General features: G+C 37.4%; 1 protein-coding gene across 21 annotated transcripts in view; it reads left to right on the forward strand.

Annotated features, from left to right (window-relative positions):
- The window catches only part of IFT81 (intraflagellar transport 81), a 252,692-nt gene that overhangs the window by 129,534 nt on the left and 103,957 nt on the right, over window positions 1–19,201 (forward strand). For 20 of the 21 annotated variants that reach the window (XM_073222918.1, XM_073222915.1, XM_073222920.1 and 17 more), the window contains one exon: window positions 6,276–6,422. The exons of the other annotated variant lie outside the window; for it this stretch is intronic. In XM_073222918.1, the coding sequence (XP_073079019.1) occupies window positions 6,276–6,422 (147 nt within the window). The remainder of the gene's footprint in view (window positions 1–6,275; window positions 6,423–19,201) is intronic. 21 annotated transcript variants of the gene reach the window in all.

Consider the following 19,201-nt stretch of genomic DNA (forward strand, 5'->3'; position numbering starts at 1 on the left):
TGTAACAATGCCACAGTTGTAGGGATAGGAAAGGCCTGGACTTTATCTATGACTGATTCTGGTATAACTTCAATCTTACCCAACCAGTTGACCCCCAAGAATTTGACTGACAAACAAGGTCCCTGAACCTCAGTGCTGTTCACAGCCCATCTTTTCTCCTGTAGATGTTGCAGCAGTACAATATGTACAATATCATGTCATCTGCAAATAGTGACAGTTTAACTTCTTCTTTACCAATCTGGATTCCTTGTATTTCTTTGTTTTGTCTGATTGCCGTGGCTAGGACCTCCAGTACTATGTTAAATAACAGTGGGGAGAGTGGGCATCCCTGTCTTGTTCCCGATCTCAGAGGAAATGCTTTCAGCTTCTCGCTGTTCAGTATAATGCTGGCTGTGGGTTTATCATATATGGCCTTTATTATGTTGAGGTACTTGCCTCTATACCCATTTTGCTGAGAGTTTTTATCATGAATGGATGTTGAATTTTGTCAAATGCTTTTTCAGCATCTGTGGAGATGATCATGTAGTTTTTGTCTTTCTTTTTGTTGATGTGGTGGATGATGTTGATGGATTTTCGAATGTTGTACCATCCTTGCATCCCTGGGATGAATCCCACTTGGTCATGGTGTATGATCCTTTTGATATGTTTTTGAATTTGGTTTGCTAATATTTTATTGAATATTTTTGCATCTACATTCATCAGGGATATTGGTCTGTAATTTTCTTTTTTGGTGGGGTCTTTGCCTGGTTTTGGTATTAGGGTGATGTTGGCCTCATAGAATGAGTTTGGGAGTATTCCCTCCTCTTCTATTTTTTGGAAAACTTTAAGGAGAATGGGTATTATGTCTTCTCTGTATGTCTGATAAAATTCTGATGTAAATCCATCCGCCCGGGGGTTTTGTTCTTGGGTAGTTTTTTCATTACCGTTTCAATTTCTTTGCTCATAATTGGTTTGTTTAACTTTTGTGTTTCTTCCTTGGTCAGTCTTGGAAGGTTGTATTTTTTAGGAAGTTGTCCATTTCTTCTAGGTTTTCCAGCTTGTTGGCATATAGGTTTTCATAGTAGTCTTTAATAATTCTTTGTATTTCTGTGGAGTCTGTCGTGATTTTTCCATTCTCATTTCTGATTCTGTTGATTTGTGTTGATTCTCTTTTTCTCCTAATAAGTTTGGCTGGAGGCTTACATATTTTGTTTATTTTCTCAAAGAACCAGCTCTTGGTTTCATTCATTGATTTTTGCTATTGTTTTATTCTTCTCAATTTTATTTATTTCTTCTCTGATCTTTATTATGTCCCTCCTTCTGTAGACTTTAGGCCTCATTTGTTCTTCTTTTTCCAGTTTTGATAATTGTGATGTTAGACTATTCATTTGGGATTGTTCATCCTTCTTCATGTGTGCCTGGATCGCTATATACTTTCTTCTTAAGACTGCTTTCGCTGCGTCCCACAGAAGTTGGGGCTTTGTGTTGTTATTGTCATTTGTTTACATATATTCCTTGATCTCTATTTTAATTTGTTCGTTGATCCATTGATTGTTTAGGAGGATGTTGTTAAGCCTCCATGTGTTTGTGAGCCTTTTTGTTTTCCTTGTAGAACTTATTTCTAGTTTTATACCTTTGTGGTCTGAAAAGTTGGTTGGTAGAATTTCAAATATTTTGAAATTTACTGAGGCTCTTTTTGTGAGTTAGTATGTGGTGTGTTCTGGAAAATGTTCCATGTGCACTTGAGAAGAATGTATATCCTTTTGCTTTTTGATGTAGAGTTCTATAGATGTCTATTAGGTCCATCTGTTCTACTGTGTTCTTCAGTGCCTCCATGTCCTTACTTATTTTCTGTGCTGTGGATCTATCCTTTGGGGTGAGTGGCATGTTGAAGTCTCCTAAAATGAATGCATTGCAATCTATTTCCCCCTTTAGTTCTGTTAGTATTTGTTTCACATATGCTGGTGCTCCTGTGTTGGGTGCATATATATTTATAATGGTTATATCCTCTTGTTGGACTGAGCCCTTTATCATTATGTAATGTCCTTCTTTATCTCTTGTTACTTTCTTTTTTTTGAAGTCTATTTTGTCTGATATTAGTACTGCAACCCCTGCTTTCTTCTCTCTGTTGTTTGCCTGAAATATGTTTTTCCATCCCTTGACTTTTAGTCTGTGCATGTCTTTGGGTTTGAGGTTTCTTGTAAGCAGCATATAGATGGGTCTTGCTTTTTTATCCATTCTATTACTCTGTGTCTTTTGATTGGTGCATTCAGTCCATTTACATTTAGGGTGACTATTGAAAGATATGTACTTATTGCCATTGCAGGTTTAGATTCGTGGTTACCAAAGGTTCAAGGTTAGCCTCTTTAGTATCTTACTGCCTAACTTAGCTCGCTTATTGAGCTGTTATATACACTATCTGGAGATTCTTTTCTTCCCTCCCTTCTTATTCCTCCTCCTCTATTCTTTATATGTTGGTTGTTTTATTCTGTGCTCTTTCGTGTTTCCTTTAACTGCTTTTAGTGGGTAGTTGATTTTATTTTTTTGCCTTTAGTTAGTATTTGGTTTGTCTGCTTTCTTTGCTGTGATTTTATTTTCTCTGGTGACATCTGTTTAGTTTTAGGAGTGCTCCCGTCTAGAACAGTCCCTCTAAAATACCCTGTAGAGGTGGTTTGTGGGAGGCAAATTCCCTCAACTTTTGCTTGTCTGGGAATTGTTTAATCCCTCCATCATATTTAAATGATGATCGTGCTGTATACAGTATCCTTGGTTCAAGGCCCTTCTGTTTCATTGCATTAAATATATCATGCCATTCTCTTCTGGCCTGTAAGGTTTCTGTCGAGAAGTCTGATGATAGCCTGATGGGTTTTCCTTTATAGGTGACCTTTTTCTCTCTAGCTGCTTTAAAACTCTTTCCTTGTCCTTGATCTTTGCCATTTTAATTATTATGTGTCTTGGTGTTGTCCTCCTTGGGTCCTTTCTGTTGGAAGTTCTGTCTATTTCCATGATCTGTTTGATTATTTCCTCCCCCAGTTTGGGGAAGTTTTCAGCAATTATTTCTTCAAAGACACTTTCTATCCCTTTTTCTCTCTCTTCTTCTTCTAGTACCCCTATAATGCAGATATTGTTCCATTTGGATTGGTCACACAGTTCTCTTAATATTGTTTCATTCCTGGAGATCCTTTTATCTCTCTCTATGTCAGCTTCTATGCGTTTCTGTTCTCTGGTTTCTATTCCATCAATGGCCTCTTTCATCTTATCCATTCTGCTCATAAATCCTTTCAGAGTTTGTTTCACTTCTGTAATCTCTTTCCCGGCATCTGTAATCTCCCTCCGGACTTCATCCCTTAGCTCTTGTATATTTCTCTGTATCTCCGTCAGCATGTTAATGATTTTTATTTTGAATTCTTTTTCAGGAAGACTGGTTAGGTCTGTCTCCTTCTAGGGTGTTGACTCTGATCTTTGTCTGCCTGTAATTTTGCCTTTTCATGGTCATAGAGATAGTTTGCAGAGCTGGCACGAGTGACGGCTGGAAGAACTTTCCTTCTTGTTGGTTTGTGGCCTTCCTCTCCTGGGAGAACAGCGACCTCTAGTGGTTTGTGTTGGGCAGCTGCGCGCAGACAGGGCTTCTTATTCCTGCCCGGCTGCTATGCAGTTTATCTTTGTGGTTGCTGTGGGCGTGGCTTGCCTTGGGCTCCTGCTCCGATATGGTGGAGCCGTGTTGGAGGGGGAGCGGCCGGGAGGCTATTTATCTCCGTGAGGGGTCTCCGTGCTCCCTGCTGCCTAGGGGGTTAGAGTGCCCAGAGATCCCCAGATTCCCTGCTGCTGGACTAAGTGTCCCAGGATGCTTCCGTCTGGTTTTGGGGTCCCTGTCCCTTTAAGACTTCCAAAAAGCACTCGCAAAAAAAAAATAAATTTAAATTAATAATTAAAAAAAAAAAAAGCTGCTCGCTTTTCTTTGTTCCTGGGCACCGGCCTCAGGGACCCGCTCACAGGTCTTGCTGTCCTGTTTCTCTAGTATCCAGGACCCCACGCATGCACTGTGTCTGCGCTCTGGTCCGGATGGCTGGGGCTGGGTGTTTAGCAGTCCTGGGCTCCCTCTCCCTCCCCGCTCTGACTCCCCCTCCCGCAAGGAGCTGGGGTGAGGAGTGCTCGGGTCCCGCTGGGCTGGGGCTTGTATCTTACCCCCTTCGCAAGGCACTGGGTTCTCGCAGGTGTGGATGTGGTCTGTATGTTTTCCTGAGTCCTCTGGTCTCTATTCTAGGAAGAGTTGTCTTTGTTATATTTTCAGAAATATATGTGGTTTTGGAAGGAGATTTCCGCTGCTCTACTCATGCTGCCATCTTGGCTCCACCCCCAATAATTTATCTTCTTATTTCAGATTTTAAGTCATAGTTAGGAACATTTTTCCCCCTTGAAGTTACAGAGAAATTTATTCAAATTATCTTTTTTGGACTAATGTGATTTAATTTTTATATTTAAATCTTTGATCAATTTAGGATTTTTTATGGTGTATGGTATTTACTGTATGTGGCTATCCAGTTATCCAGTTGTCCCAGTACAGGTTAGTGAAAAGTTCATTTTTCCAAAATGGATGTGTTCCCAGAAGTGAAATCTACATCAAAGGGTAATGCTTTCTTTTACCGTTTGTTTTATTTTAAATTTTAAAATGCTGTTTGATTTATTTCTAGATTTTGTCTTGTTCTATTGGTCTGTCTATTCATGTACTCTTACTAACTTTTATCTATCGAAGTTTTATAATCAAGTTCTAATATCTAATAAAAGTAGCCTTCATCCCCAATTGCTTCACCTCTACAGCATTTTCTTTACAATTCTTGTCTATATATTCTTCCAAATAAGCTTCATTATCAACTTTTGTCTAATTCTAGGAAAAAAAGTACAATTTTTAGAATTATTTGGGTTGCTTTGTATTTACGATTACCTCAGAATTTACTTCTTTGTGATAGTGTCTTCCTAAAAACATGGTATGTCTTTTCATTTGCTCTAGTTCATTTCTTTGTCTTTCAAGAGTGTTTAATAGTTTTCCTCATAATAGTTCTCTCAAAAATATTTTTATTTCTTGCTGTTCTAATACAGAGCTTTTATTTCCTTATGTCTTCTGACTGATTTGTTAATCTATGAAAGCTGTTGTTTTGTTTACTATAATTATCACAGGGATTCTTTTTTTTTTTTAGGTACATAATCATATAGCATGAAAATTGTAATTTTTCCTTTCAAATTCTATGCTTCTAGTTGCTTTTTCTTATCTAATGTTATGAGCAGATACCTTCAACACAATATTAAGTTGTATTGAAAGTAGTGGGCATTTTTATCTTATTCTAGATTTTAATGGGAGATACCCTTCTGTTTCCCTTTTAAGTAAGACCCTAGTTTGAACCAAGGCTTATATTATGTTAAGGAAATATACCATCAATTCCTACACAGTTCTGGTACTCTTATCATTCCTTCTCTCTTTTTTTGGCTGGAATAATTCTATAGAGAGAAACATTCCTTCATCACCTATCTTTTCATTTTTTAAACAGGTAGAACAGTAGAATTTTTAAACGGTTTGCACTAACAATTTTCCCTTTCTTTCAAATTTGTTTGATGAAAATATTAAGTGAAAGTATTATTTCACTTAAGAAGACAGTTTAACCAATGTTTTTCTTAAACTAGCACAGCCATGGTTCATTTAAGGAAATCCCTTAAGAGTTGGTAACTAGTATTCACTTGTGTTAACATTAGCATAATTCTGCTGAGTCAGATGTTTGATTTTGAACCTGCATTTTAATTAATAGAATGCCCCAATATAATAAATGCTATCATATTTCATTTCAAAAATAAATTTATGTAAGATAAGATGATCTGTATTGTAGTTTTGAGAATAAAGCATTTTTGTTTTCTTCCAGTGAAAGGATACCCACCATGCAGAAAAACAATAGACTTAGTGTTATCTTCTGTTTACCTACCTAGAATGTATTTTCATTATTAGTATTTAAGTATTACTTGACAATGTTATATTTTTATTATAATTGCATTTTTGTTTCTCTACTGATATGTCCTATATTTTCAGAACTTTTGTCTTCCAGAATGTTCTTAGGTTGATATTCAGTATACATTGCATACTTACACTAAATATTTAACTGGTGATCACGGACAGTAGGGCAAGAGTATTGGTCAGGAGTAGCCAGATATTAAAAATTGAGCTTGATAAAATGTAAAAAATAGATAATTTCACAACATGAAGAAAGTTGATTGTATGTCTTATTTTGTTAATATTTTTAATGCTTAATTAGGCATCCATCACCTCTCGTAAAAAAGAAGCCAAAGCGGAGGAACTTCAGGAAGCAAAGGAAAAATTAGCCAGCTTAGAGAGAGAGGTGTCAGTGAAGACAAATCAGACCCGTGAATTTGATGGCACTGAAGTTTTGAAGGGAGATGAAGTAAGTTGAGATATCTAATGGGATAAGAATATGAGTGTTGTTTTTCTTTTTTATTAATTTAAAAAATATTTTAGTTTGAGTGTCAATAATGGGAAGGGAACCTTATTTATAAACCTGTTTATTTAAAACTGAAAACTCATCACCTCACACCAGTTAGGATGGCCAACATCCAAAAGACAAACAACAACAAATGTTGGCAAGGATGTGGAGAAAGGGGAACCCTCCTACACTGCTCGTGGGAATGTAAACTAGTTCAACCATTGTGGAAAGCAGTATGGAGGTCTCTCAAAAAACTCAAAATAGAAATACCGTTTGACCCAGGAATTCCACTTGTAGGAATTTACCCTAAGATTGCAGGAGCCCAGTTTGAAAAAGACATAAGCACCTCTATGTTTATCGCAGCACTATTTACAATAGCCAAGAAATGGAAGCAACCTAAGTGTCCATCAATAGATGAATGGATAAAGAAGATGTGGTACATATACACAATGGAATATTATTCAGCCATAAGAAGAAAACAAATCCTATCATTTGCAACAACATGGGAGGAGCTAGAGGGTAATATGCTCAGTGAAATAAGCCAGGCAGAGAAAGACAAGTATCAAATGATTTCACTCATATGTGGAGTATAAGAACAAAGAAAAACTGAAGGAACAAAACAGCAGCAGAATCCAGAACCCAAGAATGAACTGACAGTTACCAAAGGGAAAGGGACTGGGGAGTATGGGTGGGAAGGAAGGAATGAGGGGGAAAAAGGGGCATTACAATTAGCACACATAATGTAGCGAGGGGACACGGGGAAGGCAGTACAACACAGAGAAGACAAGTAGTGATTCTATAGCATCTTACTATGCTGATGGACAGTGACTGTAATGGGATGTGTGGGGAGGACTTGATAAAGGGGGGAGTCTAGTAACTATAATGTTGCTCATGTAATTGTACATTAATGATACCAAAATTAAAACAAAAAACATCAAAATACATAAATGTCAAATTTCAGGAAAAAAAAACAAACTGAAAACTCTTTGCAATAATATTGAAATATTATTGGTGTATAATGACAAAGATCTTAGTGATTTTACAGGATAATGTTTCCAGTTTTCAAATTCAGCTGTCAGATGACATTTCACCAGTACCACCATCACCAACCAATACAAATATGAACTGGATGTGGGGTTCCCCTTGGGCAGCCATCGTGGTATTCCTTCCAGAAGCATCTCCAGGCCCTTCTGACTCTTTAACAGTGTTTTAACAGGTGTTATTTCATTTATCCTGTCAGATTCATGAGAGTAGTAGAACAAATAATATTTTCATTTATAGATGGCTAAACTTACTCACCAAAAGTATAATTCCCCTCTCCTTTTTATAAAGTTAGCTCAGGAAAGACTGAATAAATGAAGCAAAATATCTTGTTTTCAGCTCAATGCATTTTTTAGCAAATCAAATGATAGGTCAAATTTTTATTCCTAGACATTGCCTCTACTTCACCACCTCCTCAGCATATTTATATTAGTTACTAGACCGCAGCAAAAGCTACTTTGAAAAGCTGCTCCTGTCCAAACCTCATTTTTGGCTTTGAAAAGGTAATGAATTCATAGTGTTGGAAATTGGCAGTGAACCTTCATTCTGCCAGGCACATGGTACCACTTTTCTCTGTGGTGCTTTTTTGATTGTGGCCTCCCATTATGCCCTTTAGCTTTTTGGGGAAGTGGTGGATTTCAGAAGTCAACATTTGATTGAAAAGTTCCTTTGGCTTTTAACATCTACTTTAAGACATGGGAGTATTTTAAATGATATGTGGAAGCCAAGAGGATATGCTTCATGATATCCTTGCTATCCCCGAAAAAAAGGATTATTCAGCAGTTTTGCTTCATAAGACACCATGCTACCTCCTACCATTTTTATCTTTTCATAAGAAAATGCCACCCAGTTGACAAGAAATACTAATTGCTTTGGCCACATTTGACATGAATAGTGCTTATGATTTGATATTAGATATTCCTTCTATGCAAATGTGAGAGAAAAGAACCTATTAGCTTTTATTTTTGACATTATGGTGAATAGGAGAAGTATGTGATGACCCAAAAAGGCATACTTTTTTTTTAAGGGGAAAAAGATAACTTTGGAAATGATGAGATCAATTTTTAAGTAATACCTGGTCAAAAACTGCAACCAGTCAAATAACTCATTTGGCAGTTACCTAAAAGAACAGAAGGTATTGGGGAACATTAAGCATAATTTTATGAAGAACAAATGTTGGTAGACCAGTTTTATTTTCTACTTTGATAAAGTGATAGACCATATGGACAAAAGGGAGGAGGTTTGTTATACTTAAAATTATATAATATAACTGGACTTCACTGAGGTTTCACTTGGTATCACATGGTAATCACCAAAAAATCATGTTCTTTGCCATCCATCTGTTAACACAGTTGGTGAGAGAGTATTTGAAAGTAACAGCATGGTGTTTGGAAAGAATACTGTGTCAGGAGGCACAAATAGGAGAAGGAAGAAAGGCGGAAGCTAACATTTACTGAGCACTTAAAAAAAATTTTTTTTTGTAATTTTGGTATCATTAATATACAATTACATGAGCAACATTATGGTTACTAGACTCCCCCCATCATCAAGACCCCACCACATACCCCATTACAGTCACTGTCCACCAGTGTAGTAAGATGCTATATATGAATCACTACTTGTCTTCTCTGTGTTGTACTGCCTTCCCCGTGTCCCCTCGCTACATTATGTGTGCTAATTGTAATGCCCCTTTTTCCCCCTCATTTCTTCCTTCCCACCCATACTCCCCAGTCCCTTTCCCTTTGGTAACTGTCAGTCCATTCTTGGGTTCTGGATTCTGCTGCTGTTTTGTTCCTTCAGTTTGTGCTTTGTTCTTATACTCCACAGATGAGTGAAATCATTTGATACTTGTCCTTCTCCACATGGCTTATTTCACTGAGCATATTACCCTCTAGCTCCACCCATGTTGTTGCAAATGATAGGATTTGTTTTCTTCTTATGGCTGAATAATATTCCATTGTGTATATGTACCACATCTTCTTTATCCATTCATCTATTGATGGACACTTAGGTTGCTTCCATTTCTTGGCTATTGTAAATAGTGCTGCGATAAACATAGAGGTGCTTATGTCTTTTTCAAACTGGGCTCCTGCATTCTTAGGGTAAATTCCTACAAGTGGAATTCCTGGGTCAAACAGTATTTCTATTTTGAGATTTTTGAGGAACCTCCATACTGCTTTCCACAATGGTTGAACTAGTTTACATTCCCACGAGCAGTGTAGAAGGGTTCCCCTTTCTCCACATCCTCGCCAACACTTGTTATTGTTTGTCTTTTGGATGGTGGCCATCCTAATTGGTGGGAGGTGATATCTCATTGTAGTTTCAATTTGCATTTCTCTGATGATTAGTGATGTGGAACATCTTTTCATATGCCTGTTGGCCATCTGAATTTCTTCCTTGGAGAAGTGTCTGTTCAGATCCTCTACCCATTTTTTAATTGAATTAGTTGCTTTTTGTTTGTTTAGGTGGGTGAGCTCTTTATATATTTTGGATGTTAACCCTTTATCGGATATGTCATTTATGAATATATTCTCCCATACTGTAGGATGACTTTTTGTTGTTTGTCCTATTGATGGTGTACTTTGCTGTACAGAAGCTTTTCAGCTTGATATAGTCCTACTTGTTCATTTTTGCTTTTGTTTCCCTTGCCCAAGGAGATATGTTCATGAAGAAGTTGCTAATGTTTATGTCAAAGAGATTTTTGCCTATATTTCCTCCAAGAAGATATGTTCATGAAGAAGTTGCTTATGTTTATGTCCAAGAGATTTTTGCCTATATTTCCTCCAAGAAGATATGTTCATGAAGAAGTTGCTAATGTTTATGTCCAAGAGATTTTTGCCTATGTTTTTTTCTAGGTTTCATGACTTACATTGAGGTCTTTGATCCATTTTGAATTTACTTTTGTATATGGGGTTAGACAACGATGCAGTTTCATTCTCTTACATGTAGCTGTCCAGGTTTGCCAACACCAGCTGTTGAAGAGGCTGTCATTTCCCCATTGTATATCCATGGCTCCTTTATCATATATTAATTGACCATATACATTTGGGTTAATATCTGGACTCTCTATTCTGTTCCACTGGTCTGTGGGTCTGTTCTTATTCCAGTATCAAATTGTCTTGATTAATGTGGCTTTGTAGTAGAGCTTGAAGTTGGGAATTGGAAAGTAATATCCCCCCTGCTTTATTCTTCCTTCTCAGGATTACTTTGGCTATTCGGGGTATTTTATGGTTCCATATGAATTTTAGAACTATTTCTTCCAGTTTGTTGAAGAATTCTGTCTGTATTTTGATAAGGATTGCATTGAATCTGTAGATTGCTTTAGGCAGGATGGCCATTTTGATGATATTAATTCTTCCTAGCCAAGAGCATGGGATGAATTTCCATTTATTAGTGTCCTCTTTTAATTTCTCTTAAGAGTGTCTTGTAGTTTTCAGAGTATAGGTCTTTCACTTCCTTGGTTAGGTTTATTCCTAGGCATTTTATTCTTTTTGATACTATTGTGAATGGAATTGTTTTCCTTATTTCTCTTTCTGCTAGTTCATCATTAATGTATATGAGAGCAACAGATTTCAGTGTATCAATTTTGTATCCTGCAACTTTGCTGAATTCTGATATTAGATCTAGTAGTTTTGGAGTGGATTCTTTAGGGTTTTTTTTATGTGCAATATCATGTCATCTGTAAATAGTGACAGTTTGACTTCTTCCTTACCAATCTGGATGCCTTTTATTTCTTTGTGTTGTCTGACTGCCATGGCTAGGACCTCCAGCACTATGTTGAATAAAAGTGGAGAGAGTGGGCCTCCCTGTCTTTTTCCTGATCTTAGGTGAAAAGCTTTCAACTTCTCACTGTTAAGTATGATGTTGGCTGTGGTTTTATCTTATATGGCCTTAATTATGTTGAGGTACTTGCCCTCTATATGCATTTTGTTGAGAGTTTTTATCATGAATGGATGTTGAATTTTGTCAAATGCTTTTTCAGCATCAATGGAGATGATCATGTGGTTTTTATCCTTCTTTTTATACAGGTGGTAGATGATGTTGATGAATTTTCAAATGTTGTACCATCCTTGCATCCCTGAGATGAATCCCACTTGATCACGGTGTATGATCTTTTTGATGTACTTTTGAATTCGGTTTGCTAATACTTTGTTGAGTATTTTTTGCATCTATGGTCATGAGGGATATTGGTCTGTAATTTTCTATTTTTGTGGTGTCTTTGCCTGGTTTTGGTATTAGAGTGATGCTGGCTTCCTAGAATGAATTTGCAGGTATTCCCTCCTCTTCTATTTTTTGGAAAACTTTAAAGAGAATGGGTATTATGTCTTCTCTATATGTCTGATAAAATTCAGTGGTGTATCCATCTGTTCCAGGGCTTTTGTTCTTTGGTAGTTTTTTGATTCCCGATTTAATTTTGTTGCTGATAATTGGTCTGTTTAGATTTTCTGTTTCTTCCTTGGTCAGTCTTGCAAGGTTATATTTTTCATGATAGTTGTCCATTTCTTCTAGGTTATCCAGCTTGTTAGCATATAGATTTTCATAGTGTTCTCTAATAATTCTTTGTATTTCTGTGGTGTCTGTCATGATTTTTTCTTTCTCATTTGATTCTGTTTATGTGTGTAGATTCTCTTTTTCTCTTAATAAGTCTGGCTAGGGGTTTATGTATTTTGTTTATTTTCTCAAAGAACCAGCTCTTGGTTTCATTGATTTTTTCTATTGTTTTATTCTTCTCAATTTTATTTATTTCTTCTCTGATCTTTATTATGACCCTCCTTCTGCTGACTTTGGGCCTCATTTGTTCTTCTTTTTCAAGTTTCAATAATTGTGACTTAGACTATTCATTTGGTATTGCTCTTCCTTCTTTATATAGGCCTGGATTGCTATATACTTTCCTCTTAGAACTGCCTTTGCTGCATCCCACAGAAGTTGGGGCTTTGTGCTGTTGTTGTCATTTGTCCCAATATATTGCTTGATCTCTGTTTGAATTTGGTCATTGATCCATTGATTATTTAGGAGCATGTTGTTAAGCCTCCATGTGTTTGTGAACCTTTTTGTTTTCTTTGTACAATTTATTTCTATTTTTATACCTTTGTGATCTGACAAGTTGGTTGGTAGAATTTCAATCTTTTTGAATTTACTGAGGCTCTTTTTGTGGCCTAGTATGTGGTCTCTTCTTGGAAATGTTCCATGTGCACTTGAGAAGAATGTGTATCCTGCTACTTTTGGGTGTAGAGTTCTGTAGATGTCTGTTAGGTCCATCTGTTCTAGTGTGTTGTTCAGTGTCTCTGTGTCCTTATTTTCTGTCTAGTTAATCTGTCCTTTGGAGTGAGTGGTGTGTTGAAGTCTCCCAAAATGAATGCATTGCATTCTATTTCCTCCTTTAATTCTGTTAGTGTTTGTTTCACATATATCGGTGCTCCTGTATTGGGTGCATATAAGTTTATAATGGCTATATCCTCTTGTTGGACTGAGCCCTTTATCATTATGTAATGTCCTTCTTTGTCTCTTGTTACTTTCTTTGTTTTGAAGTCTATTTTGTCTGATACAAGTACTGCAACACCTGCTTTTTTCTCCCTATTGTTTGCATGAAATATCTTTTTCCATCCCTTCACTTTTAGTCTGTTTATGTCTTTGGGTTTGAGGTGAGTCTCCTGTAAGCAGCATATAAATGGGTCTTGCTTTTTTATCCATTCTGTTGCTCTGTGTCTTTTGATTGGTGCACTCAGTCCTTTTACCTTTAGGGTGATTATCGACAGATATGTACTTCTGCCATTGCAGGCTTTGGATTCATGGTTACCAAAGGTTCAAGGGTAGCTTCTTTACTATCTAACCATCTAACTTTAACTCATTTATTATTCTATTATAAACACAATATGATGAATCTCTTTTTCTCTCCCTTCTTATTCTTTGTCTCCACTCTTATGTGTTAGGTGTTTTATTCTGTACTCTTTTGTGTTTCCCTTGAGTGCTTTTGTGGATAGATGATTTTATTTTTTGCGTTTAGTTAGTATTTGGTTGGTCTGCTTTCTTTGCTGTGATTTTATTTTCTCTGGTGACATCTGTTTAGTCTTGGGAGTACTTCCATCTGGAGCAGTCCCTTTAAAATACTCTGTAGAAGTGGTTTGTGGGAGGCAAATTCCCTCATCTTTTGCTTATTTGGAAATTGTTTGATTCCTCCTTCAAATTTAAATGATAATCTTGCTGGATACAGTATTCTTGGTTCAAGGCCCTTCTGTTTCATTGCATTAAATATATCATGCCATTCTCTTCTCGCCTGTAAGGTTTCTATTGAGAAGTCTGATGATAGTCTGGTGGGTTTTCCTTTGTAGGTGATCTTTTTTCTCTCTCTGGCTGCCTTTAGTACCCTGTCCTTGTCTTTGTCCTTTACCATTTTAATTACCATATGTCTTGGTGTTGTCCTCCTTGGGTCCTTGTGTTAGGAGATCTGTGGGCTTTCATGTTCTGAGAGACTATTTCCTTCCCCAGCTTGGGGAAGATTTTAGCAATTATTTCTTCAAAGACACTTTCTATTCTTTTTGTTTCTCTTCTTCTTCTGGTATCCATATTATGTGAATAGTGTTCCATTTGGATTGGTCACACTGTTCTCTTAATATTCTTTCATTCCTAGAGGTACTTTTATCTCTCTCTGACTCAGCTTGTCTGTATTCCTGTTCTCTGTTTCTATTCCCTTAACAGTCTCCTGCACCTCATCCAGTCTGCTCTTAAGTCCTTCCATTGATTGTTTTTTCCGTTATCTCCCTCCAAACTTCATCCCTTAGCCCTTGCATATTTCTCTGCAGCTCCATCAGCATGTTTATGACTTTTATTTTTGAATTGTTTTTCAGGAATATTGATTATATCTATCTCGCCAGGCCCTCTCTCTGGTGTTGTTTGAGTAATTTTGGACTGGACCTCGTTCTTCTGCCTTTTCATGGCAATAGAAGTGATCACCAGCAAGTGGCGTGTGTGTCAGCTAGGAGAACAAAGTCCCTTCCTGCTTGCTGGTCACTTTGCCCTTCTCAGCTGCTTGTACCAGTTTCCTGCACACAGGGAGTACTCTCTGGGTTAATTCCCTGAACTGCCATGGGTGGGGCGGCCCTCGGGATGGCCTAGGGCTCTGCCCCAGGTCACAGGCACATGGCATGTGTTCTCCTGTAAGAACAGCGCCCCTTTGTGCCTTCTGGACTTTGCGCCAGCTTCGTCTGTCTGTGCCGGGCAGCTGCATGCTGGTGGCAGCCTCTGGGTCTGGTCCAGTTAGCTGTACACTGGGAGAAGACTCTGTGTGGTTGCTGTGGGCGAGGCTACTTCTGACTGGTCCGCAGCAATGGCGGGTCTGCCAGTTTGCTTGCAGTGCCGATTGGGGGAAATGAACAGTAGTCTGCTTATCGCTGTGAGGGGCTTCGGAGCTTTATTGCCACCCAGAGGGTTAGGATGCCTGATGTTCCTTACGATTCCCAGCCTGCTGGGCTGAGTGTGCCATGATGATTTTATCCACCTGTTAAACCCTTGTCCCTTTAAGACTTTTAAAGTGCCTGCTTTTCTTTTGTCCCAGGGGAGCCAGCTGTGGGGACCCGCTTGCAGTCTCCATGGAAAAAGATTTTACTTTTCCATTTCTCTAATATCCAGTACACCATGCACTGTGTGTCTGTGCTCCTGGTGCAGATTACTAGGGCTGGTTATTTAGCAGTCCTGTGCTTCCACTCCCCACCCCCAACTCTGATTCTTTTCCTCCTACTGGTGAGCTGGGGTAGGGGAGTGCTTAGGTCCCGATAGGGCACGGATTTGTATCTTACCCTTTTCGTGAGATGCTGAGTTCTCACACATGTAGATGTACCCTGGCTGTTGTACTGTATCTTCTGGTTTCTCTTTTAGGAATAGTTGTATTTGCTGTATTTTCAAAATATATGTGATTTGGGGAGGAGATTTCCACCGCCCTACTCACATCGCCATCTTGATCGCCTCTTTACTGAACACTTTTTATCCAAATTTTTGTTAGATGCTTTCCAAACATATATTTCTTTACTTCTTCTAAGAGATGTTACTGTTACTTATATTTTACAATCAAGCGAAGCTCAGGGAGATTATAGATTCACAGAGCTATTGAGTAGTCAAGCTGAAATCCAGTTCTCTTTCACATGTTCCTATTGACCTTGAGCAAATCACTTCTCCACCTGTAGAATTGGGGAGATTGCTCTTCATTGTTTTTAGGAAGAACATATGAAAATAATGGATGTCTAAGCTTCCAAGAAACACAGTCAACATACAACATCTGGCATCTGAAAGGAATCATTCCTGTGAGCCACATGTTACCACATGCTGAGAGGCAGTATATAGTGGAATGGGTAAGAATACAGGCTCTGGAAGTTGTTTTGAGTGCAAATCCTACCAGACATCATATTAGGCTTATCATATGTATTATCTCATTCATTTCATTGAACAACTATGAGATAGATAGGATTATTATTCCTAGTTTTTACAAATAAGGTTACTGAGACACACAGATTTATGCTAACTTACCCAAGATCACATTACTAGTAAGTAGTAGTACTATGATTTGAATTGAGATAGTTTGGCTCCAGAACTCTTGTTAATCATTTTCACATGACAGGAAGCTAGAAGGAACAGTCAACCTGTGACAGAAGATAAAATTACAACTCAAAATCATTTTGATAGATAGGAGCATTGTGCTTAAACTAAAATGTGTTAATGGGATTATAAATATAATGTCAGAGAATTCAAGTTCTGTATTCAGTGTAAAACATGAGCCATTAGTAATGCAGTTTTAAAAAAACATTTTATTCTATTAATACAAATGTAATGTCCTGCTTCTGGTGAAATTATGCCTGAAATATTATTTTTCATTTTTGGTGTCTTGTTTTAAGAGGAAAATAATCAAGCCAGAGTCCAAATGAGGGTGACCAAGATGAAAAGTGAAAATTTTCATAGAAATAATTGATAATATTTTAACTGAGAACAAACTAAATAAAGCAAGGCATAATAGAATTGCATTTAAATATCAAAAGGATTATGGAAAGATGGTGTGCAGAAAAAGAGTTGACATAGCAGGCCTAAAACTGCTATTCTTAGAAAAGCTTGCTTGCAAGATTGGCCTTTGGCTGGCATATGGGGACTTGGATTTTAGGATTCCCACCATTCTCTAGAAAGAATGACTCACCATGCCCAAAATGTATATACAAAGAGTGTGGCTTATGTTGAAGATCTGCTTTCCTCCTGGAGTCTGGAATTTTGGTATGGGCTGGGCAGAGGATGCCTACGAGACCAGTCCCCAGTAAAAACCTTGGGTCCTGAGTCTCTAATGAGCTTCCTTGGTTGGCAACATTTCACACGTATTGTTACAACTCATTGCTGGGGGAGTTAAGGAAGAAGATTCTTAGAAGCTTGCCCCTGGTTTCCTCTGGACTTCACCTCATGTTCATGTGCCTTTTCCCTTTGCTGGTTTTGCTTTGTATCTTTTCTTGGCAAAGCGTAGCCAGGAGTATGAATATATATGCTGAGTCCTAATCCTCCTAGCAAATTATTGAACCTGGGATGGTCTTGGGGACCCTGTTACAGATGGATTAGTAATATTGTTTATTTGACAGAGGCAAAATTAGAACCAATGGATTGTGGTTAGAGAGAAATATTTGCTTGACCATAAGGAAAAATATCTACCACTTAAGTTTTCTTCGGTAGTGAAGCAGGCTCCTTTGGTGGAGGTGAGTGCTCCACCATTTAAAATATCCTAACAGAGCTGGATGAGGAGACATTTAGAAGTAACGTGTGCACTGAGTAGAAAAAAAGATTAGATTGGGTCAATGTTTTGGGTTTTTTAATGTTAAAAAATATGGTTATATGAGTAATACCTAAATACATTCTCATGGTATAAAATTCAAGCAGTACACATAAAACAAATCTCCCTTAACTACCTCCTATCCCCAATCCCAGTCCCTCAGTCCCTTTTCCAAAGAGAAACCACTATTACCAGTTTCGTACATCCTTTTAGTCCCTTCTCTGAAGATATAGATAATATTGTTCTGTGGGTTTTTTTAAATGAATGGTATTATATTGCATATATTGTGCAACCTGCTTTTAATAAAATGTCCTGAAGATTTTTCCATGTCAGTAAATGAAGAGGCTATTCTGTAGAGGTTAACAGAATCAGCTCTGGAACCACAACTCCTGTGTGCAGATCGCTGCTGTGTCACCTATTAGCTGTTCAACTGTAACATGTTACTTAACTCCTCTTTACCTCAGTTTCCTTGTCTATAAAATGGGTGCAGCCACTGAAAACAGTATAGCAATTCCTCAAAAAGTTGAACACGGAATTACCATATGACCGAATAATTACCCTCCTAAGTTAGAATCCTATGTGATTTTCTCTTAGGACTTTCTAAGTGCAAATTATTGCCGTTATTCCAAGTTAGGATAATTTCAAATATTGGGTAAGGATTTTAATAATAAGTGACCTTAGTTTTCCACAATTTGCAATATTTTTAAGTGTTTATACAGAAACTTTGCTGTATTCAATGTGAGAGGAGATAGAAAACCTAATATTATAGCATAATATAATAATTAATGGTCATTATTGTGATTCTGAGCTGTTAATAAAATGTTGCTATGATCAGTATGATTTTTTGAGATAATGTAAAGAGATTAAGTACCACGTCTTCCAGGAAGCTTACTCTGTTATTGTTTTCCCAGATCACACTCCACGACCCTGAAGTGTACTTCCATGGGACTCTGTATGTCTTGTAATGTACAGCTCACTTAAGGTCACTTGTTCAATTTCTGTTTCCCCTAAGAAACCAGTAAGCTCCACAGTGGCAAGGACATATCTCTTCTTCACCATCATTTACTTAATATCTGGCATGTATTCGACACTTGGCAAGTGTGTGGAAAACCTGAATGAAAGTGTATTATCTAATTTAAGTATATATATGTTTTCATCAGAAAGATGATAATGTTAAATATATCTTGGCACTTTTTAGTAGGCTTCAGTTGATAGGAAAAATTATTAATATGTAACTCTGCATCTTAACCATAATTGTTTATTTCATTATATAGGTAGATTTTTTTTAAATATCTGACCACAAACCTAAATTTGTCATTTAATTTGGTAACCTCCCGTCAGTTCTTTTGGTAAGTACGATTTTTGCCATTTCACAGGCAGCAATCCAAGCTCAATGACTTTGTCTCACTTAATGGAAGAGCAGAGAATAGAGCCTGTGCATCTTTTAGTGCTACCTACCTACTGATCTTTACTGTCTTTATCACCTTGATATCTCTGAACCTCTGCTCTGATTATTTGGAAAAGCAAACAAAAATCAGCCCCAGTTGACACACTATCAGTAACCTTCTCAAAGCTGTCATTCAAATGAATGCATGACTTTTGGTTCTGAACTTTTTATGGCAACAAATGAATTTGTGGCTAAGGTCCCATTGGCATTTCACACATTTGAAAAGTCACTCCTGGTTTATGGTGTATGAGTATAGAGTCCATGTGGTTTCTCTCCTAACCATTACAGCAGTTATGGCTACTTAAGAAATGTGCTTGGTCAAATAATATTTATAAGTAACTTTAGAAAGTTCCAACCAATTCATTCTACAGCTACTAACAGAAATCCTAGAGCTAAATTGCAAAGATTATGAAATAATACTTCAAAGGGAGGTATAATCAATATAAGGGAATCCTGGCAAGA

This window comes from Manis javanica, chromosome 15 (assembly GCF_040802235.1).
Source record: "Manis javanica isolate MJ-LG chromosome 15, MJ_LKY, whole genome shotgun sequence".
Lineage (NCBI taxonomy): Eukaryota > Metazoa > Chordata > Mammalia > Pholidota > Manidae > Manis > Manis javanica.